Raw genomic sequence first — 23294 nt, 5'->3', positions numbered from 1 at the left:
TACTTTACTAGCGTGTGAGATGAGTGCAATTGTACAGTAGTTTGAACATTTTTGATGTTTGCCTTTCTTTGGGATTGGAATGAAAACTGACCTTTTCCAGTCCTGTGGCCACTGCTGAGTTTTCCAAATTTTCTGGCATATTGAGGGCAGCACTTTCACAGCATCATCTTTTAAGATTTTAAATAGCTCAACTGGAATTCCATAACCTCCACTAGCTTTGTTCATAGTGAGCTTCCTAAGGCCTACTTGACTTTGCATTCCAGGATGTCTGGCTCTAGGTGAGTGATCACACTATCATGATTAGCTGGGTTGTGAAGATCTTTTTTGTATAGTTCTTCTGTGTATTCTTGCCACCTCTTCTTAATATCATCTGCTTCTGTTGGATCCATACCATTTCTGCCCTTTACTGTGCCCATCTTTGCATGAAATGTTCCCTTAGTATCTCTAATTTTCTTGACAAGATCTCTAGTCTTTCGCATTCTATTGCTTTCTTCTATTTCTTTGCATTGATCACTAAGGAAGGCTTTCTCATCTCTCCTTGCTATTCTTTGGAACTCTGCATTCAGATGGGTATATCTTTCCTTTGCTCCTTTGCCTTTTGCTTCTCTCCTTTTCTCAGCTATTTGTAAGGCCTCCTCAGACAACCATTTTGCCTTTTTGCATTTCTTTTTCTTGGGGATGGTCTTGATCCCTTTCTCCTGTACAATGTCACGAACTTCTGTCCATAGTTCTTCAGGCACTCTGTCTATCAGATCTTCGTGAACTTCCAGATATTCAAGCTGGATTTAGAAGAGGCAGAGAAAAACCAGAGAGTAAATTGCCAACATTTGTTGGATCATCGAAAAAGCAAGAGAGTTCCAGAAAAACATCTACTTCTGCTTTATTGACTACACCAAAGCCTTTGACCACGTGGATCACCACAAACTGTGAAAAATTCTTCAAGAGATGGAAATACCAGACCACCTGACCTGCCTCTTGAGAAATCTGTATGCAGATCAGGAAGCAACAGTTAGAACAGGACATGGAACAACAGACTGGTTCCAAATCAGGAAAGGAGTACGTCAAGGCTGTATATTATCACCCTCTTATTTAACTTATATGCAGAGTACATCATTAGAAATGCTGGGCTGAATGAAGCACAAGCTGAAATCAAGATTGCCGGGAGAAAGATCAATAACCTCAGATATGCAGATGATACCACCCTTATTGTAGAAAGCGAAGAAGAACTAAAGAGCCTCTTGATGAAAGTGAAAGAGGAGAGTGAAAAAGTTGGCTTAAAGCTCAACATTCAGAAAACTAGCATCATGGCATCTGGTCCCATTACTTCATGGCATATAGATGGGGAAACAGTGGGAACAGTGACAGACTTTCTTTTTTGGGGCTCCGAGATCACTGCCGATGGTGACTGCAGCCATGAAATTAAGACACTTGCTCCTTGGAAGAAAAGTTATGACCAACCTAGACAGCATATTAAAAAGAAGAAACATTACTTTGCCAACAAAGGTCCATCTAGTCTAAGCAATGGTTTTTCCAGTAGTCATGTGTGGATGTGAGAGTTGGAGTATAAAGAAAGCTGAGGGCCAAAGAATTGATGCTTTTGAACTGTGGTGTTGGAGAAGACTCTTGAGAGTCCCTTGGACTGCAAGGAGATCCAACCAGTCCATCCTAAAGGAAATCAGTCCTGAATATTCACTGGAAGGACTGATGTTGAAGCTGAAACTCCAATACTTTGGCCACCTGATGCGAAGAACTGACTCATTTGAAAAAACCTGATGCCGGGAAAGACTGAAGGCAGGAGAAGAAGGAGACGACAGAGGATGAGATGGTTGTATGGCATCACCGACTCAACGGACATGAATTTGAGTAACCTCCAGGAGGCTTGGCGTGCTGTAGTCCAAGGGGTCGCAAAGAGTCGGACACAGTTGAGCTACTGAACTGAACTGATCTGAGGATATTCCAAGAACTGTGTCACTGGATCCATTGAGTCACTTGTCCATCTCCCCACCCATCCATTTCATGAACATTCATTCTCCCATTTGAGTTGAGAGACCTTGACCTGTGGGCTGTGAAGTTCTACACCAAGGGAAATGGCAAAGGACGTAAGAGGCCTGGATGACTTTTCACCACTGGGCACAGCTTGTCCAAGAGCACATCATTCTTTACAAACCAAATGAAACAAGCCTAAGAAAATGCTGCATTGAGATTGAATTGGATTGGAAATCTGTCTGGCAGATGGATTGGCAGTTGAATCTGGTGGACCAGTCCAGCCTGTTGACTTTAGTCCCTGCAGGTTCCCATGTAGGTTTCCTAGGTGTTCAAGCCCCTCTGCTTCCCTGACCTGCAGTAGCTACTGAGATGCCCCATCTAGACCTGCAGTGTCTAGGCTTCCAGCACCTCTGGATTTGAAGTTCTTCACTGGGAGCAGTCAATTGGTTTTCCTTACCTTCTATAAATCCCTATGACACTAAAATAATGCTCTGCAAACAGTTGTGGTTTAGAAAAATTTTTTTCTTGACAATTTGGTCCAGAATGATAACAAACTCAGCTGTACCTATCATTAAAAAAAAAAAAAAAAAGGCAATTTGTTCCTTAGCTTTCCATTCGGAAAAGTCTTGCCACACGACCTTGGAAAGTACATAGAGGAGGTGATTGACAAATATCAGTTGAATTCAATTTCTCCAATATGCCAATTCAGCAAAACTTGGAATATCTACTAAGGGTCAAATGTTCTGGACTCTGGGAATATACAGATAAGTAGGCTTTTCTCTTAAGCAGACCCCAGTCTAAGTTACCGAAACTCTACTTGGCCATCATCCATGCATGGAAAGATCAAAGACCAACCTCAAGGTCAAAATGAGGTCAGGGTGATATAAGAGCTGAGAAATACACCATCAAGTTACACCCACTGTGAGCAGACAAAAAGCCTCGAGTCTAGAGTCTCTATTCTTACCTAAATGTAGATGTTTAGAAGCAACTTGATTAAGGAATGAAAGTCTTCTAACGTTTGCTTTGTTGAAACGTCAGAGCCCAGGGAGCCCACGTTTACATTTGCCCCAGATGAGTCAGAAGCAGACGTCTTCCTAGCTTGGTGAAGGCTGTTAATCTTTGCCCCAGTGGTGGAGGTGGTGGCATTGTGTGTCAGTATCACAAGACTGCCCCAAGTTTCCTGATATTAATCCTCATTTGGAGGACACTTCCTGGTAGACTTCCCATGCCAGACATATTTTAATAAAATATGCTATGGAACTGCTTACTCCAGGAATTACTCATTTTATTCTGTGGGTGGTTTTATTTTAGGGAGATGAACAGCAGAGGGAGGCATGCATTTTGAAAAGAACAAATCAGTTGTTTGTGAGAGGATTCTGTTTATTACCACACAGAAGAGTAGTTCCTGAAGAGAAGGCGTCAGAGAACCAAATTCCAAAATTTCTTTGTTGATGCTTCAGAGCAGAGATCTCCTGCACCAAACCGCATGCCCTTGAAGAGGAGAAGGAAACATTTGTCTAAGTTAATACCCATGGTATTCGGGTAGGTGAAAGAAAATATGCAAAGCTGCCTTTGAAGCTACTCTTATCTAAGAACAGGGATTGAACAGCATCACAATACTGTGCCCTTTGGCCAGTTAAATTGAACATGTTTATAAGGATGCTTTAAAGGCAAAAGATAATTCACTCTTACACTCTCTTAGGGCTTGAATGTTGCATTCCGTGTAAACAGTGACTCACACATCCTGCTTAGAAGGATAAAGAAATCCAAATGGGGGCTTCTCATTTAAGATCCACGGGACCCTAGAATATTTTTTTTAAAGAATTTATATATATTGATATGTATGTATACATGTATGGGGCTTCCCAGGGGCACTAGTGGTAAGGAATCCGCCTACCAAGGCAGGAGACATAATGAGCCGCAGGTTCCATCCCTGGGTTGGGAAAATCCCCTGGAGGAGGGCACGGCAATTCACTCCAGTATTCTTGCCTGGAGAATCCTATGGACAGAGGAGCCTGGCGGGCTACAGTCCATAGAGTTGCAAAGCGTCAAATGGGACTGAAGCAACTTGGCACACACATGTATATATGTATAACTGAAGCACTTTGCTATGCATCAAAAATTAACACAACACTGAAAAACAACTCCATTTCAGTTTAAAAATAGAAGGGAAAAACATGGGGAAAAAAAGATTCACAGAATCCTGGGATGATTGTCCAAAGCTGCATCCTGAGGACAAGAGGCTACTGTCTCTCAGTGAAGTGGTTGTTCACATGGCCGTGGAGTCTTTGCTATGTTTATTAAGCAGATAATGACTTAGGATCCCCTTCAATTCTCTACCCTAGTGCAGGCCCACCTTCTGTCCTCCTGCAGGACCCATGATGAGAAAAAAGTGTTCATTTTCCCTAGACTTCAGCAAGCCAGGCATAAGGTCTGAAGGCCTTTGGCTTAAGATATCCTCTTGAAAGATGAGACTCAGGGATCTCTTGGGTGACTTTCTGTGACACAGACTTGCTGCCTATGACTTCTCAGGAGTCTGATCAGCACTCAGAGCTTTGCCAGGTTGGCCCTTCCTGCTGGTGCAGAAGGCAAGCTGGACACGATCTGTGAGGTGAGAAACCAGAACCTGTGTCATCCTGGGTGACTCAGCCGTTGTTGTCACTGACGAGTGGGGCTGGTGAACAGTTCCCAAGAGAATGGTGAGCAGTGGCTGCATCCACCCCTGGGGTGACTCAGATGAAAGCTTGAGAGGAGGCTCCCAACGTTTCTGCTGACCATACGTTGAGGACTTTGTCTCAGCCACACAACCTGGCTCCCTTGAAACCCCAACGGAAGGACCATGAGCAGCAGCAGGTGCCAAGGCAAGAGTGTGAGCTTTGGGGGGATCACAGAACACTGGGCTCAAATCCTGACTCTGCTCAGACAAGGCACTCAAATTTGTAGGGCTTTAGTGTCCTCATCTGTAAAAGGAAGCTGTTTAAACCTAAACACCAATTCTGAGCAAATAACAACAGCAATGAAAGTAAGACAACTTTCCTCCTTCCCCAGGAATCTTTTGGTTTTTGGTCTCCTCCCCAGCATCCTCTCTGGCAAGGGCAGTCCCATCATGTAAGCCAGTTATCATCATTACTTCGCTTGTGTACAGTTTTTGTAATGGGTTCCCCTCTATTTCCTTGGTTAACTGTGTGCTTGGTGGGGCTGGAAAAAGGTGAGTGGGGACCTGAATCCAAGCCTTTGACCACCAGCCTGGTCCCCCTTCCAGCATCTCACGCAGCAACATCACATCTTGCAGCACAATCTTATCTTCCTTCAGGGGACTACAAGGGACTCAACGGTGCCCAAAGCCTGGATGTTGTTCCAGGAAGGGTGGATGTGGAAGACAGAGACAAAGAAAGAAAAATAGGACACTTGAAAATCCCAAGAAGGGCTCTTGGCAGCTGTGCAGTGCTCCAGCTGAGTGGCCTCCCATTCCAGGAGGATGCTCTAAAGCTGGGGAATGAGATTGTAACTGTCTTAGGAAGCCACAGCCAAGAGGAGGACGTAAGGGTGTTCTTAAGTCATCCGGCCGCTCCGGCACGCTCGGGGCCCAAGGCCTGGCATCTGTCCGATTACCTTCCCCAGCACTCGTGAGGGCCACTGGGTTTTGTCCAAAAACAAAGGAGCTTTCCAGCTGAGGACTCTCCCTGCAAAACACTGATTTGTAGCAGGTGTGGTTCTGAGACACTGAGACACTGCTCACCCCCTCCACCTCCTGCATGTGTCTTGGACTCCACCGATTCTGGTCATCTTGAGTTTTGGGGGGTTTTCTATTTTCTTTCTCTCCGTTGCTTTCTTTTCTGAAAGAATCTTTCTTTTTGAGTACCCTTGATTTACAAGATTATATTAGTTTCAGGTGTACAACATAGCGAGTCAGTATTTTTATAGATTATACTCCCTTTAAAGGTTTTATAAAGTGCTGCCCATAGTTCCAGCTGGTTTTGCTTCTGCCTTAGCAGCTCAGGCATGCAAAGCTCCTGTCCCAGGGCCGAGCCCAAGAAGGGAAATGAGGGTGGAGGGTCTCATCAGGGTGACACCCCTGATCTATCACTGTCACCCACCACGAGGGTGTGACCCCCTCCCCGCACGAGAATCGTGGCTGAGATGCTCGGTGTGACTTAGGGCCTTAGAACGTCCGTTTCTCTACCAGTGAGACTGAGCCTCTCCCCGTCTGGAGCAGGTGCCTCCCCACACGGCAGGAAGGCGGATGTGGACCCTGGTAGTTCTGCGTGTTCATAGTTAACTCAATCATCTCTTTTTTTAGACAGAGGGAACAAGGGAGGGGTCTAAGGAGGGAAGAAGGAAGAAAGGAAGGAGAAATAAAGGGGCAGAGAGGAGGGGGAGCGGGGAGGGATGAAGGGAGGAAAATAAGACAAGAAAAAGCAAAGAAGAGAAATGCAAACTTCTTTCTCTCTGGCCCCTTGGGAATTCTCTGGGTGGGGGCTCACTGGTTTTGCCAGCAGCTCCCCTGCTCTTAGCAGATCCTGGATATACATTTTCCTTAAGACTGGTTGTCTGCAAAGCAGGGGAAACAAACCAGAACCCCTCATAAATCAGTCGGGGTCACTGCCAAGAGCTTTGTACACTTGCTGTCCCTGGCAGTGATAAACTCATTGCATCTGGGAACCGGCCAAAGACCCTGAGTCCTATCTTAGTTCTCATTCCCAGAAAAAAAACCTCAGTGCTGCGTTCCCCCACCCCCTGTTTACTGTCTTTGTGTTTCTTAGAAAAAGCTGGCGAGGAGGAAGGAACGGAATTCCATAAGTGGGTACAGCAAAGGCTCTGCTTCTCCGCTTCTTTGCTTGAGGGAGGAGAGGAGGGCAGAGGAGAGTCCTGGATCCATAGACTGTGGGGAAGGAGGCCCCAGCCAGAGGGGCCCGAAGCCACAGTAGGGGGCCTGAGGGATCTGCGTCTTCGATTCCATTTTGCTCAGACCATGACTTCCACCTGCTGTGGTTGTGGTTGTTCCCTCACAGGGAAATTTGAGATGGTCATCGTGATGGCCAAGAGCTAGCAATAGGGTTGGCAGAGTGCGACCACCTCGTGCAGCCCACCTCCAAGAGGCCGTGTTCTCTTTACTGTCTCCCCACATCATCCCTGCCTTGGCTCTGGCCTTGGCAACAAATTGTCAAGATGCCACGTGACATTAGGACAAGAGCAGAGCCCAAACTGTCCCTCTGACCCATGTTGACCCCCGCCACCGAAGAGGGGACCACTGTCTGCTGCGCCTTCCTCCTCAGCCCTGGATCATCCTTCTTCCTCTGGTTGACCAAACCAGGAACTGCGAGACACTTCTTGTCTCCTTAGCTCTTCCTGCCATGACGAGGCTCTTTCTGGTTGTTGGACCAGCATTCCCCACCTCTGGCAGGGAATTCATCTTCAATTTTACCCATTCATAGCACCTTGAACCTGAACTTCTTCCTTGTAGCCCTTAGCTCAGTTAGTCATGCACACCCTTGTGCAATGAAATCCAAGATTTATGACAGCAAGGACCTCTTTTGTCTTGATCATGCTGTGAGCTCAGTGTCTGACACAATGCCAGGCACCTAAGAAATGCTCAACAAATATTTTGGGGAACAAATACTGAGTCATCTGCTTTATTCTGTTCTTTCTCAGTTGACAAATTCTTTCTTTCAATGGGTTTTCTTGCCTATGATGAGTTGGAGGAATTAGCTGGATTGGGGGTGAAATTTGTTCTCAAGGCCAGAAGGGTTGAGCTAGGAGAGGTTTCCTTACTCCTCTTGGGGCAGAAGGGGGAATTTTGTGAGATATTCCTGGGCATTTCAATTCTTGTGACAAATCGGAGCAACAAGCAGGGGGCTGTGGCCTTGGAGAGGGGTTTGGAGAAGGTCCAGGCCTGAGGGACAGGCCTCTCCAGATGACTCAGGAGCCACCTGGCTCTGCTGGCCAGACAGAAGCCATGCCTGAGACAAGAAGAAGGAGACAGTGAGCCATTTTTGCTCTGGGTTAGCATCTGTACCTTGTTGTTCAGCTGCTCAGTCGTGTCCTACTCTGGGAGCCCACGGACTGCAGCATACCAGGCTTCCCTGTCCTTCACCATCTCCCGGAGTTTGCTCCAACTGATGTCTATTGAGTAAATGATGCCATCCAACCATCTCATCCTCTGTCACCCCCTTCTCCTCCTGCCGTCAATCTTTCCTAGCATCAGGGTCTCTTGTAATGAATTGGGTCTTCCATATCAGGTGGCCAAAGTATTGGAGCTTCAGCATCAGTCCTTCCAAGGAATATTCAGGGTTGATTTCCTTTAGGATTGACTGGTTTGATTCCATTGCAGTCCAAGGGACTCTCCAGAGTCTTCTCCATTCATACCTTAGATGTAAATGTTAGGCCACTTTGAAGAGACAAGAAATGCAAAGACCCTGATGTCTCTCGGTCTGGGCTCTGAGACAATTAGGGCTGAATTAAGATGCCCACATAGGGACCTCCTCTGAGTTGAATGTGATCCTCCGTCTCCTTCCATACAGAGAGCAGAAACTGATCTAAACCAAAACAAGTATGGAGCCTGTAAACTTGCTCAGTATTTGCAGGCTCAGACCAGTATTTTGGTGAACCAAAAAGCCGCATAAATTCCGCTAACATTTAACCCCACACTGGATGCTATGCACATAAAAGAGATTAAAAACACATTGTTCCCACAAGGAACTTAAACTAGCGTGGGCTGGATTTTTGTCTGAAATTTGCAGGAAAACACTCACCAACACGTGTTCTCATGAAGCTTATTAACTCAGAACGTATCTGGATCATCAAAGCAGAGTCAGATCGAAGCCAGTGCTTCGCTTCCCTTGGCTCCTTGCAGTGGTCCCATTCCCATGAGGAGTGCTGCACCCTGCTTTTGTAAACATGGGATCATCTGTGCAAGAATGAAGCTGGTGCCCAAACGGGTCCACGTGTGCCCCCACTTAAGATGGCCAGAGAGGGACCCACACGGCACCAAGTTGATGGTTGCTTTCTGCCTTCACTTTCTTTCTGTTTTTTTTTTTTTTTTTTTGGCTGTGCTGGGTCTTATTTGCTGCACATGGGCTTTCTCTAATTGTGAGCGGGGAGTACTCTCTACTGAGACAGGCTGGCTTCTCTTGGGGCGGCTTCTCTCACTGCAGAGCACAGTATTCTCTGTTGTGTGGGCTTCAGTAGTTGTGGTACACAGTCTTACTTGCCCTGCAGCATATGGAATCTTCCCGCAACAGGGATCAAACCAGTGTCCCCTGTATTGGCAGGTGGATTCTTAACCACTGGACCATCAGGGAAGTCCATGCCTTCACTTTCTTTTGAGATGGGTAGGGAGAGGGTTTTAGCAAGCCCTGGATGTAACCCAGCTTCCTCTGGGATGTACCAGCATCTCAAAAATGGCCAGGTACCTCTACAGGGTGCCCCCAACTGAGGAAAGGTCTCTACCTCATCCATCCCCTGGGAAGAATACCCGAGGAAGAGGTCATTAATGACAAGTCCAGCCTTTCCACTGAGCATCCTCTTCACTGGCCAGCTCTTCATTCCTCCAAGCCCTGGGGCCCTTATCCAGCTTCACAGGACGGACAGGAGTGTACATCAGAGAAGATGCTTCCCCGCCTAACAATCACACCCTCTCTAGGGAAAGCCCACCCTCCTTTTAACAGGTCCTCTCTTGGGACAACCAGGCTTTCCCATGCAGCTGTGCTACCTTACATTTCAACTGATAAATAACCCTTTTTCAATCGATAAGCTCCCTCTTGTAATGAACCTGGCTTTCCCTGTCCTTAATGAGGACAGATGTATTAGAAAGGGATCACGAGGCTACAGGAATTAGCTAAAAGTCAAGGGTAAAATCCATTGCCATGGCCAGAATGTAATGGCTCTCGGAGCCCAGGAGGGCACCATGCCACAGCCTCTGGCATATTTGCCCACAAGACCCCATGATCTGGCTCTAAGAGCAGTCTTCCGGGATGGGATGGTGGCCCTGATGTGCATTAACTGACCCAATTGCATCATTGCCTGTGGACTACTTTTTTTAATTAATCTTTTTGAGATACTTTTAGACTCACAAGCACTTATAAGAAATACTATAGAGACATACCATTTACCCAGGTTCTCCTAACAGTAACATCTGCAAAAACCATAGTACAGTATCATGGCCATGATGTTGACGTTGCTACATCCCCTGAGTTTATCAGATTTCCCAGTTTTTCTTGTACTCACATGTACGTGTGTGTGTGTGTGTGTGTGAGGTTCTATACAACTCTATCACATGTGTAAGACGTGTCAAGATACAGAACTGGCCTTTCACCAAAGAACCCTTCCTGTTGTCTGTTATAACCGCACCTCCCTCCCCTCCTGCCCCTCTCCCATCCCTGAAATCTGGCAACCACTCATCTGTTGTCTGTTTCTACAATTTGTCATTTTGAGAATGTCACATCAATGGAATCATATAGTGTGTAAACCTTCTGGGGCTTTTTTTTTTTTTTTTAATTCGTGATAATTCCTTTGGGATTCATCCAAGTGGTTGGATCATCGGTAGTTTCTTCCTTCTTATCGCTGAGCCTGTGGTTTTAATCATTAAGCAACAGTGCATCTCAATGTGGCACCAAGGCCCAATTACAAAGCTTCCGGGACATGATCTTCAAGGATCTTTTAACGCTGAGAAAGAAAATAGGTTTTAGGTGATGTTTTCTGAGTCGGGGAGGCGGGGAGGAGAAACAATGAAGCAAGCATGTTACCTGTTTTTCCAAGTTCACACCAGCATACTTTGGGTTGTTTGTTTCTTTCCTAACAGTGGCCAGTTGGGTTGCAGTTCCCTTTAGTGTTGGGTGACAGTTCTTTCTTGTGTCTTCCCGTCTCCCACCTCCCCAGGAACACATCTACAAGCTGATGAAGAGTGACAGCTACGCCCGCTTCCTCCGGTCCAATGCTTACCAGGACTTGCTGCTGGCCAAGAAGAAGGTATCCCTGGAAGGGCAGCCTTGCCTTTCTTAGCTCTATTGACCTTTGCCTGCTGCTTGCTGCTGGTGTGACGTGAGAATACCATCCCTGGGGTTTTCTTTCTTTTCCCTTTTCTTCTTTCCCTTCTGTCCCTGCTTCCACTCCAATAGAAGACAATTAGGATTGTTACCACCCCGGCCCATCCCGCTGAGGTCCAGGGTGTGGCCTCCTCTCTCCCAGTACCCAGCATCTCCATCTGCCTGTCTGCCCATGGTGGAGGGAGTGACCACCTAAGCGGCCCCTGCAGCTCAGCCCAGGAGCAGAGGGCTGGCTGTGACATCAGCGAACCCCTGAGCAAACCACTGCCGGGTCCAGCCCCCTCCCACAGAATTTCCTGCCCTGATCAGCGCGCAAAGATGAGTGTGAGGCAAGGATTGCAGCAGCCCCCTCTGCATAGAAAGGCTTAGAGTTCTTCTGGGGTGATGGGGCACCAGAAATCCTGCCTGGGGTTGTTGCCCTTTGCTCTCTCCCATCTGCCACCTGTCCCAGAGCATTTGCCTTTTCTTTCAACCAAGAAGAAATGGCATCCTAGCTCCTCCACTCTGAATGAAGTCTTGGTTCCCTGCAGCCCTCGGGGTCTAGATTTGGGGGTGCAGGGACACCCCCCCCCAGCATGCAGGCAGTGAGGGGTGACTGGAACAGGAGTGAATGTGGCTGGATTTCTGGGAGGAGGGAAGGCAGAGCTGGAAGGACAGGGGGTGAGGGAAGGGGGTTGGCTCATGGTTCGTGTGCCAGTGAACACTCTGCACTTTGCGGGTCTGATCTGAGCTCCACGGGGGTTCAGTGTGGCTCTCCTCGCGCCAAACTCCAGGACTCGCGTGCCTCGCTGCTTAAGACCACGTGCATCCCTTTCTTCTCCCTCTTAGCCTCCCGGTGGCAGTCCCCTAGCCTGTGATTGTCCAGCCACACACTGTCCAGTGGCCTCTTTCAGTCATGCAGCCCCTCTTTCTGTGTGCTGTGACCTCATGGGCTGGGAGCCTGTCTGTGTACATGGCTGGTAACCATGTCACTCCCTAGACCAGGAGAGCCCTTGGGTAGCCCTGAGGCCATCCCTGAGAGTCTTAGAAAGAGAAGTAGATTTGGGGGACACCCAGAGTGTCTGAGACCCAGCTTTCTGGGCTTGCATCCTTTCCATCATATGTCACTCCTCTGATGGACAACGTGAAGCCCAGCCTCCAGCCACTCCCTGGCAGGAGGGTGGAGGTGGAGGGGCCCTGATAGAGCGGGCTGACATCCCCCCAAATAATGGTTCTGATACCCAGTTTTTCAAGAAAGGTGAAGACTTTTAGTATCGGCAGCCCAGATCTCAGGGGAGAAGGTCAAAGTGAGCGTTCCTTATTTCCTGCAGCTCGAGACCCTGAACCAATCCCAGTGTGGGAAAATTGTGGGCTCCCGCAGTTGGGGTCACCTGGGCCTGTCCACATGCATGTCCACACACATAGAAGAAGCCAGAGGCCGTTCAGTCTCCTTGTGAGTCTGAGTGCAAAGGGAAAACACACTGCTGCGCAAGGAGTGGGACTGAGAGGTTCCTGTGTCCTCAAGTCCTCCTGTACAAGAAAAGCTTCACAGAGGAGGTCACTCAAGTGAGGCAGGAACAGATGGCCTGCCTGTGACATGTCACCAATGAAATTTATTAGAATTTTCATCTCAGCCCGCTCAAGGGGTGTCCTTGGCAGTTGAAAGCTCTTGTCGAAGCCAATGCCCTTTCAATATTCAGGGGGTAGATGTTTCTAAAAACAGTGACAAGCCTACATTTTCTTCTGTTTCCCCCTGAGCTCCAGGCATAGACTGGAGTTGTAGCTCAGCACTTCCAGGTAGACCCAGAGTGTCTTCTGTTACCAGGGGTGGGCTCACCATGAGATTGACATGTCCAGGTCATGAAGGGATGTGAGCCATAGTCCCAGCTAAGAGGCGGGCTGTAAAGCGGCCTCACTTTTCTGCTCACAAAGTCCCCTGATGCACCGTGGGGGCACAGCCCGCCGATCCTTCCTCCCTAATCCATCCTCTATCCAACTGTCTTAGTCATTCTGATGAGCCAAGTCCTCAGGGGACAGGTGAGCTGGGCTTGGAGGACCCCTCAGGACAATTTGAGGACCCCTCCAGGACAATTTGAGGACCCCCCCAGGACCCCTCCAGCTTCCCTGGTGGCTCAGACGGTAAAGAATCCACCTGCAGCGTGGGAGACTTGGGTTCAATCCCTGGGGTAGGAAGATCCCCTGGAGAAGAAATGGCATCCCACTCCAGTATTCTTGCCTAGAGAATCCCATGGACAGAGGAGCCTGGTAGGCTATAGTCCACGGGGTCTCAAAGAGTCAGACACGACTGAGGGAATAAGCATAGCCAGGAGGCTTAAGTATGATTTTCCAGGGCAGCTCCAAGGGCCTCTGCAAGGCAGAGGAAGCCAAATGAGTCAGGCTGATGGTCCCTGTCTGTGAGTAGCCACTCGATAGCCAGGGAATGAGAAGGACAGGCACAGAATTCCAGCTTTGGGGCCTAGGACCAGCCTGACTTGAGCCACATGGATGGCCCCCAGGTTGCCCACTGGATTGAAGCTGAGTGCTGCCATCCCCGAGTGCAGACTGGGTACGGTGCCAAGCCCAGCACATATCCTTCAGTGCCGTGTCTGAAGGACAAAGACCAGCCTGGCTCTGCTGCTGTGTGTCGTTCGTGTCGCACTCTCCTCCTGCAGTATCCTCTCTGTCTTCAGCAGCCAGCCTAGGGGATAGCACATGATGGCAAGGAAGCCGTCTGACTTTGTCCCCAGTGACACGCAGTGACTGCCTTTTGCCCCCTCGGCTTCCAGCACGTCCTGCAGACCCACAGACCCCCAGCTGCTTCTTCAGCTCTCTAACTTCCATTATTTGCTCTGTGTGTGTCTGTGAGTATGTGTGTGCGTATGAGGGTGTGTGTCTGAGTATGTGTGTCCATGGGAGTGTATGTGTCTGTGAGTGTGTGTTTTGTGTGTCTGAGTATGGTGTCCATGTAAGAGTCTGTGTCTGTGAGTGTGTGTCCATGTGAGTGTGTGTACTCTCCAGATTTCCCAGGCATGGATTCAGGACCCCGGAACTGGGCTCTAGGAAAAACTAGCAGGTATTTGGGATGTAATTCCTCCCCCCTTGGAAAAGCAGGAAACCTGGGGAAAGGGTCAGATACATGCCACGCCCCCTTCTCCATAGAGGAGAGCTGCCTGGCCTGGGGAGTAAGCAGGGCTTTGCCCCCCTTCCTTCTCTGTGTATTGTGGGGGGAGTGGGGGTGGCAGGGAGGGGGTGCCCTCAGCTGAGACTCCCCAGGAGGCTCCTGAGCTGCCTGTCATCTGCCGCCTGCTATGAGTAAACCTTGGAAGGAGTCACCTGCCCAGGTACCGGAAGAGTATTTTCTGTCCAGAATACTCCTTCTGAGACCCGAGACCTCTGGGGTTGCAAAAGACATGGGCAGAGAGAGCCTCCTCGATCTCAGCATACAGAAAGAGCGTCCTTAGGGGGCCTCAAGGATGTCCTGGAAGTTAGCAAACTTTCTGGCTGGAAGATCTCAGAGAAAGTCCTAACCCAGACTCACGGAGGACTTGATGACCTCGCCTTGCGCACGGCCATTTCCTGACATCTCAGTAGCATCCCTCCCGACACCCCACTGGCCCCGGGAGCTGGTCTGGACTGTGTCCCCAGTTGAGGCCCCCAGTTGTTCCCTGCACGGGGGCTTGGCTCTTTGAAAGCAATGATCAGGCATCGCCCAACTGTTCCCAAGGGCCTGGCTCCCAGCTCGGTGGCTCCCACTCCAGCCCAGAAGCAAGATGAATGACTCTTCTAGAAGCAAACAGCCCTCTCCCCTTGCTGCTCTGAGGAGGCAGCCCCATCTCTCCTGGGCTTCTGTTTCTTGTCTCTCCCACTGACTCCTGCATACAGCTCTGGCTGCTTCTCTCTTCCTGTTTTTTTTTTTTTTTCCTCCGCCCTGTTTTGCTTTTGTTTTGGTTCATTAGCTGCGGCTGCTGCTGTTTAGAATCCATGTGTTATCTGAAGAATTTTTTTTTTTCTGTATTTTTCTCCCTATCTTTTTTTTCCCTAAAGCCAGAAAGTGAGCAAGGTCGTAGAACTTCCTTAGAAAAGTTCACTCGCAGTGTGGTAAGTTCAGCTGGTTTTCTTTGGTTTTTTGGCTTTCTTTCCGTTTTTCTCGGTGGTGGTTGTCGTTTCCTTCGGGAGGGGAGGGAGCCCAGTGCTCTTCCCTCAGCACACCCACCCATGGTCTTCTGTGAGTGTCGGTGGCTTCTCTCCTAGGGACCGGTTTGCAAAAGACAAAAGGCCCAGCAGCTCCCCCTGCAGACGGGTGCACGGCCCTCCCCCGCCTCACCCAGCCCCTGGCCCAACATTTGCTCTCCTGTGCAAGGGGGCTTCGAGAAGGAAGGACCACCCCTGCCCCACCCTTGGGGCTGCTCGGTGGATGCACCTTCTGCAGCAGCCCAGGGAGAAGGCCATCTAGCTGGACCATGAAATAAATTGGCTCAGAACTGTAGCTCATAAAAAAAAAATCCAAATTTCCCTCTGGGACTCTGGCAGCCACGCGGGTGTGGGAGGCTAGCTGCTGCTGCTGTGCCGGTGGCTTTTGTGTGTGCAGGAGGCGGCCGTGCTGCATGGGTTCTGGCGGTGAGGTCCAGCTGGCGTGTGTGCGTGTGCGTGTATGTGTGTGTTGGTGGCCTCTGCATGAGTTCCCATGTCCCTGACAGCCCCTTGTTAGCCTCCTTTGCATAGCGTGACAGGGCAGTAGCCAGGGGGTGGCGTGGCCGTGGTGGGGAGATCATCCCCGTGGTGACCGGTGCAGATTCTGAACTGTGGTCTGCAGTCAAGCACAGACTCATCTCCTTTTTCTGTAATGTTCTCTGTAAGATTGGGCTTCCCAGGTGGCTCTAGTGGTAAAGAACTCGCCTACCAATGCAAGAGGCATTGGCAGGTTCCATCCCTGGCTTGAAAAGATCCCCTGGAGGAAGGCATGGCAACCCACTCCAGTATTCTTGCCTGGAGAATCCCATGGACAGAGGAGCTTGGCGGGCTACAGTCCATAGGGTCACAATGAGTCAGACACTGAAGCAACAGCATGCACACATACTCTGTAAGACTGAGGTATAGGGTTTAGCCAGTCCCTACGGGAAGTAGCCAGTCCCCTTCTTTCCTGAAACCAGCTTCTGAGCTCCTACAGCCCAGCTTGCACTGTTCACATGGAACCAGCGAGCAGCCAGGGAGCCAGCATCCCATGCATAGAATTTGTCAAATTTCGCTTCCCAAAGCGTAGAAACCCACTGATGCTAACTTGCCTTTTTCCTCCCTCTGTTGCAGGGGAGAGTCCTTGTAAACCTGACTACTGTGTGATTAGTATCTTTATTTTATCCTTTTAACATAAATTCTAATAATTCTGGGTGGACAGCAACCTGGTCGTTTACCTGGCATAGCTAGATGCATCTTAACCAAATGTAAACAGTTTTGAATTTGCTAGATGTCAGCTTCACAGCAACTCAAGTAGGTGGCAATTACAATATGGGTGCTCATCCCATCTCTTCTTTGGTCTTCTCTCTCTATGGTCTTTCCTCATGAGAAATCAGAACTTGCAGAATGTCAGGCCTGTGATCCCCTGTCTGTCTTCATGGCTGGTTTGCCGCAGCCATACAGCTTCATGCACCAAGAAGCTGCCACGGGCTGTTGGAGGCAAGGCCGTGGGAGTCCCTCCACCCCTGATGGCTGATAGAGAGTGATGGGAACTCATTGCTCCCTCTCTTCTGAGGCCTGGAGGCTGCAAGTGGAGGTCAGGGATTTTGTTGACAAGCCCAGAGTATATTATGGAGAAAGCAAAACTCCTGCAACCCTGGGCAGGCCCTTCAGGTTGACCACGTGGGCTGAGGCTGTGAGAAGAAGCCTGGTCCTCAGATGAGGCATCCAGATCTCGCTAGGCTGCTTTTCATGAGAAGTGGGTGTTGGGAGAGCAAACATGATCTCGATGCAGCTCCGCGAGGAGCATTTATTGACGTCCCTTCTTCCCAGAAGTGGTGTTGGTTCAGTGGTTCTCCAAGGTCTGTTAACAAAGTGTTTGGAATGAGAAAGCACCAGACACCTTCCAAGCATTTGAAGTGTACACCTGGGAGAACTTAGAGAGATGTTTTCAGGGCCAGCTGAAGGAGAAAAATCTCCTAAGCTCCTAAGATTTTTAGAATCTATATGAGAGAAAGCCCAACCTTCCAAACCAAAACGTTCCTAAGTTGCCTGTTATTTTTCTATAAAGACTCTAAAGGGTCATGCATTCTGATTTTTTGTTTCCAGTAGTAGAAATAGAGATGGACTTGTTTCGATCCATCCATCCTCCTTGTGATCTTGGGATAACACCACCTGGGGTAACCAGATGAGGCTGAGTTTGAGGAAATGACCCACAGCTCTAGAGCAGTAGCAACTCTCAGAATACTTGAGGTTTAAGAATGTCATTTTCACAGCCCAGTATTCTAATCAAACAAAATTAACTAGTCAGCCAATATGTCTTGCAATTTGATAGCCATTTTCTGGATCTAATATACATAAAGTGCTTGATTTCTTTGAAAGAAGGTCTACATGAATATTTCATCTTCTGTATACTGTAAACTATAAAACCCAATGAAAGGCTAGTACAATAGCAATAATGGTCCTGGGAAATACATGAAGAAAGACCATCCACGTCATGGGAAAATGAGGGAGTGAAGCTGGGCAGTCCTTGGACCAGGGATGTGAGGCCAGCTGCCATTCAGGACTAACTGGTGACAGGAAATGTTGATCCAGATCGTTCATTATCTTGGTCGGCTAACTTCCTATCAAGACTGAATCTGGGTCCAACATTTCTCCCATGCAGTACTCTTTCTTTTCTTAGTAAAGGAGGAACATTTGGAGAAAGCAAATTGTTCTTTCTAAGACTCCTATATCATGATATGGAGGGATTATCTGTGGAAGGCCACAGAGGCCCTCTTTGACATGGAATCCTAGAAGGGAGTTCAGTATGGTTCATAGAAGCTGCTGGAGCCATGCTAGTTTGAGTGCAGAAGGAGCCTTACGATCCCCAGCAGAGGCATTGTTTTTCACATGGCTCCTTTTAATGGAAGCTTCATTCTGAGTCATGCAGAACTGGAGTAGCAAGTAGCAAATAGGGGTTATGCTGTGCCAAGGCACTGTGTACTTTGGCCACCCAGAGCCATAGAGCTGGCATAAAGGCCTGCTTTTTGATAGGACCAGCCCAAGTTCAGAAGCAAATATCATTCAAAGTCCATGGCATGGTGCAGCCAGCCCATAGTGCATCTTTATCCAGAGCAGAAAACAGGATCCTTCTGATGGGCCCAACCCCACAGATGCCCAGCTGGCCAAGCAAAGTGCAGCTGGATTTCAGCCCCTTCTCAACCCTCATCTGCCCTTGTACAGTGGATGACTCACACCATCATACAGGGGGGCCCTGGTCACAAGAGCCCTGGGCCCGGGAAGAGCTATGACACATAGCAGGTTCTTAAAGTGAGGGGGTGGGGGGCTGCTCAGACCTGGCCTCAGATCAGATGAACGGAGCCTCTTTCCTCCAGCTGTGTGCACTGGGAAGCGTCCTTTCACAATGGCTATAAAATATGAAAGCCATAATAGGAAGCTTCTGTAGACTGTGTTTGCATTGCCTTCCATCTCCTCCTCAGACTCTCTGGTTGGAAGTCCCTTCAGTCTCTAACTGAAGACCACTTCGCACTGCTCAGGACCAACCAGCCTGCCATTCTCTGCCATCTCCCTGGTTTTGCAGTCAACAGGTGACCTCGAGGGTGTGAAGGGGGCCAGAGGGGAAAGACTGTCCATTCCACTGCTCTCTCTTGGGCGTGTTCATTCCTTCACAGTCTACTGCAAAGCAAGGGCCAACTCGGACACAGAGGACAGAAGGATGTGTGGGAGGAAGGCAAGAAGTAGCAAAGGGCCATTAGCCAAGACTCAACAGCAGCAACTGGATTATTCCTCTTCGGGTGGTGGCTGAAGCCATCTGGTGAGAACTCCAGAGGAGGAACTCTGAGGAGGAGAAGATAGAAAAAGTCCTCCGCATCTTTGTACCAGGGACAGCACTTAACTTAGAAGTGGCAGCCCCAAGGGACGGTGGCATCAGCCTCCCTGGACACCTTTGCCTGGGCGCTCAGCTGAAGCCCCAACTGTCCTCTTGAGAGCCTCATCGGCTGTAGCCTCAGGCTCCCAAGATGGACAAAGGAACAGCTGGTGCTGGAGGCCTCAGAGGAGAGCAGAGATGAGAACCAGGTGTTCATCCTTCTCCTAAGAAAACATCACAGTTGGTCTTTGCCAAGGTGCTCCTAGGAATTGAAACAGTAAGGGCCGGGAGCTGAGGGAGCCTTGGCATGCACCAAGCGGCATCTCCATGACAAGCATTTCAGTCCTGCCTGCCAAGGAATGCAGCGGGGAAGTCAGATGGAGACCAGGAAGCCCTAGGAGCCAGCTGTCACCCGCCTTCCATCTCCCTTTCCCCCCGCCCCGCCCAGAAGCCAAGGAAAAGCTCTTGAGAGTAACCTCCCCCCACCTTCTGGGCAGCTCTGCACGCAGAAACCCCCAGCCCCAGGCCCAGGTGTTGAACCGGAAGTGGAAGGCTGAGGCCCTCCAGGCAAGGCAGAGGGCAGGCAGCCAGGGTGATCAGCCCACCCCCTCCACCCACCCACACACAGCAGTGCCTTCTCCCTGCCTGGAAGCGGCTTCCCCTCCCCCTCAGCCTGTCGGGGCAGAGCCTTGGGCTCTGCTGAAATGAGCTCTCAAACACCTAGACAGCAGAGCCCCTAGAGGGCCTTGACCTCAGTTGAACAGATCCTTTCAACAAGGAACGGTCGGCTAAAAATCTTTAGAATTGCTTTTGATTGCACACAGTCCTTGGGCCCCGTTGGGATGTTAGGGTCACAGGCTATATAGTGCCAGCCTGCTCCCATCGGATCTCAGAACCCTGTGATCGAGCAGCAGTGAGACCCGGGTCTGCCTAGAGATGGAGGTGAATTTCACAGCTGTGCTTGGGAGGGAAAGCATGAACTGGTCTTTCCTAGGAAGTGAGGACTTCCCCTAGGACTCTGGGAAACTCTGCAGAGCCGTGCCCAGGGTGACTCCTGCTTCCAGCCTCAGCCTGCTAGCAGTGTGACCTCAGGCCCATCGCTAGCCCTCTCTGAGCCCTGGTTTTGTCCTGTGTACATTGGCATGGACTGAATCATCTCTAGGACCCTTTGAAGCTGGGACGTTCTATTGGTCTGTGCTTCTCTCCGTCCTGCGATTTTCGAGTTGTGCTAATCATCCCCCAGATGAGAGAGGAGCCTGCCCGAAAAGTGGCTGCCCACCCTGGAGGCTGGGAATTAAACCAAGGAGAGAACTGAGTTCGGTGTCCATTTAAAATCCTTTGACAAGGATTTGAGGATCAACACTGGCAGAACTGAGTGCCGCAGCCCCCTGACCCCACAGGCCCCATCCCTCCATCGTTTGGGGCTCATTCCGCACCGTGACCCCTGGACAGCAGGGAGAGAGAAGTTGCAAAGAGCAGGTTAAGCACCGCACATCCTGTCAACCACGCCAGTGCTGCAGTGCCCACCCTTCTGGGACGGATGCCCAGCTGGGTGTGTGTTGGGAGGTGGGGTGAGATCAGTTGGGCAAAAAGGTGGGCCCCATGCGGGTACTGCCACGTCACCCTGGGCATGGGGCAAGGGCATGGGAAAAAATGAAGTGTGAGCATCGGGGGACCTCAGCGTCACGCTGCTGCCCTCCTGCAACCACCCCTTCTGGGTCCCTGGAGACCTCTGGGCTGGCTCGCCACTGTCCTCTCAGAGATGCTCAAAAAGAGGTCACAAGAGGGCGTGTTATCCTGGTCACAGTCAGCCGTAGGTTAAGTCTCTTCCAGTCTCTATTCCTCTGTCTCCATCTTGGGTCCAAGTGAAGTTTGAAAAAGCATGTTTACTCTTTTAGTTTTGTAGCTAGAAAAGGAAAATGTAAAAGTCTGATTTTTGCAAACCAACGATAAAATGTTAAGATGGCTGAATCAGTTTGGCTGGCAGGATACAGAGGCGACAAAGAGATAAAATGGTTCTCCATGAGGGCCCTGGAGAAGGTCTTTCTGAAACCCTGGGGAACGGGGAGACTTTTATTTATCAAAAAGGTCAGAGGTGGTCATTTTTGAGAAACCCAGCCCTAGACCCTGCCACTCCTCTGGGAAGGAGGAGCCCCCAGCTATTGTAGCTGATGGTTCATCTGTCAACCAAAAGCAGCCAAAAACCCTCTCCCTGCGGAGTGCCCACTCGAGCAAAAGTGCACCAGTGACTCAGCCCCCGGACACAGGGGAGAGCTCGGCACTGCAAAAACCGCTCCCTCCTCCTCACTCTCCCCCACCCAGCCAGCTCCTGCCTTCCCCAGACCCCAATGTGCCGAGCAGTCAAGTGAAAGACTCCTGTGAGGCAGAAAGGCACAGCTGTGTGTTTACAGCCACTGATTCCGATCCAAATCGCAGCCCTGCCAGTCTCCCGCAAGGCAGGCTGGGGGCAAGCCGGGGATGGATGCGCCAAGCGGGAAGCTATTTCGGGAGCTGACCTGCAGCCCTTTGCCTTCCTACCACCTCCCCCCAACCCCCCACCAACTCAGGAAAGACGTCCTTCTAGAAGGAGCTCCCACTTGAGAAGCGGCTGATGGGGTTGTGGGATTTCAGCCTGTTCCTTGTCACTTGTGAAGTCAGATTTCTGGCACCTGTCCCCAGGCAGCCACGCGAGGACAGCCCAGGGCTCCCATCTGTCCAGTGAGAAGGCAGAGGGTGAAGGTGACCGACGGCAGGGCGCTTGGCAGGATGAGCAGCAGGGAGGGCAGGCCTGAGTGGGGGACGGGTTGCCTGTTTCTGCCCAGGACAGAATCTGCCTTGGACCTGCCAGGGGAGATGTGGCATCACACAAGGGGCAGGAGAGAAACCTCCGGGCGCTAGCCAGGCTTTGGAGTAGCAGGAACCTAGGAAGCAGACCCGGAGAAGGCAATGGCACCCCACTCCAGTACTCTTGCCTGGAAACTCCCATGGATGGAGGAGCCTGGCGGGCTGCAGTCCGTGGGGTCGCTAAGAGTCAGACACGACTGAGTGACTTCACTTTCACTTTTCACTTTCATGCATTGGAGAAGGAAAGGGCAACCCACTCCAGTATTCTTGCCTGGAGAATCCCAGGGACGGCGGAGCCTGGTGGGCTGCTGTCTTTGGGGTTGCACAGAGTCGGAAATGACTGAAGCGACTTAGCAGCAGCAGTAGCAGGAAGCAGACCAGACTGCCAATGTCAAGGTCAGGGAGAAGAGACCCAATTCTGCTTGTGTCCAAACCGGAGGGTTGGAAGTCAGAGTACTCAAGGTCTAAGGACTTCAAAGGCTGGGAAGTAAGATGGCCGTGGCATTCCTCCAAAATGAGCTCCTGATGAAAAGCAACGTGGGAGTCTTCCCTGTTTGAAGGAGCAAATGAGCACTTTGGTTCTAACTGGGAAGCGCGGTATTCTGGAAGAAAGGCAGGATACAAATCCATAGGAAGGAACAATCCCTAAAATGTTGCTATGAGGCAGAATGCTAACTGGGACACCACAGGGGAGCTGAAAAGAGCTTGGAGCAGTGGGATCTTGAGTTCAGTGATATTACCCGAAGGCCTAGGAGAGAAAGACCCTGGAGTGTTTGTTTTTGGGCTCCCCAAGGGATGAGAGTGGCTCAGACGGTAAAGCGTCTGCCTACAATGCAGGAGACCCGGGTTCGAGAAGGAAATGGCAATCCACTCCAGTACTCTTGCCTGGAAAATCCCATGGGTGGAGGAGCATGGTAGGCTACAATCCATGGGGTCGCAAAAAGTTGGACACGACTGAGCGACTTCACTTCACTTCAAGGGATGGGATGGTAGGACGGGGTGGAGAGTGTATAGCTACCCCGGCAGTGCCAGTGTCCAAATGGCTGGTGAATATATAGATCTATGTCCATGGACATGCAGTTTCTGATTGTGGCCGCAAGGGTCCAGCCACAGCCCTGTCTAGTCCAACATCCTTTTTGATGACTCAGATGAAGAGACAAACATGCCAGTCATATTCAAAGATGCACACCTAGAAGGTAGTGCTCATTTGACAGGTAGTATGGTCTGCCATGTTAAGACCATCTCCTTCAGGTGGAATGATGGGTCCAAACAACCAGGTAAATTTAACCAGATAAAATTTATGTTAAAAAAAAAATTCAGTCTCACAACTACAGGATGACATTCCTAGCCTTCACTGTAATTCAAGTTTTAAAAACTCTGGGGGTTCTAGTTGACTGCAA

At 49.9% G+C, this 23294-nt stretch overlaps 1 protein-coding gene across 15 annotated transcripts in view; it reads left to right on the top strand.

Moving 5' to 3' along the window:
- RGS6 (regulator of G protein signaling 6) overlaps positions 1-23294 on the top strand; it is a 618392-nt gene that overhangs the window by 569433 nt on the left and 25665 nt on the right. For 10 of the 15 annotated variants that reach the window (XM_070377601.1, XM_070377604.1, XM_070377600.1 and 7 more), the window contains 2 exons: positions 10864-10953; positions 15054-15107. In XM_070377601.1, coding sequence (XP_070233702.1) covers positions 10864-10953; positions 15054-15107 — 144 coding nt within the window. The remainder of the gene's footprint in view (positions 1-10863; positions 10954-15053; positions 15108-23294) is intronic. The other 5 variants (XM_070377609.1, XM_070377611.1, XM_070377610.1 and 2 more) reach the window with 2 other exon arrangements.

This window comes from Bos mutus, chromosome 10 (assembly GCF_027580195.1).
Source record: "Bos mutus isolate GX-2022 chromosome 10, NWIPB_WYAK_1.1, whole genome shotgun sequence".
NCBI classification, from domain to species: domain Eukaryota; kingdom Metazoa; phylum Chordata; class Mammalia; order Artiodactyla; family Bovidae; genus Bos; species Bos mutus.
This window is presented reverse-complemented; position numbering and strand designations above follow the sequence as displayed.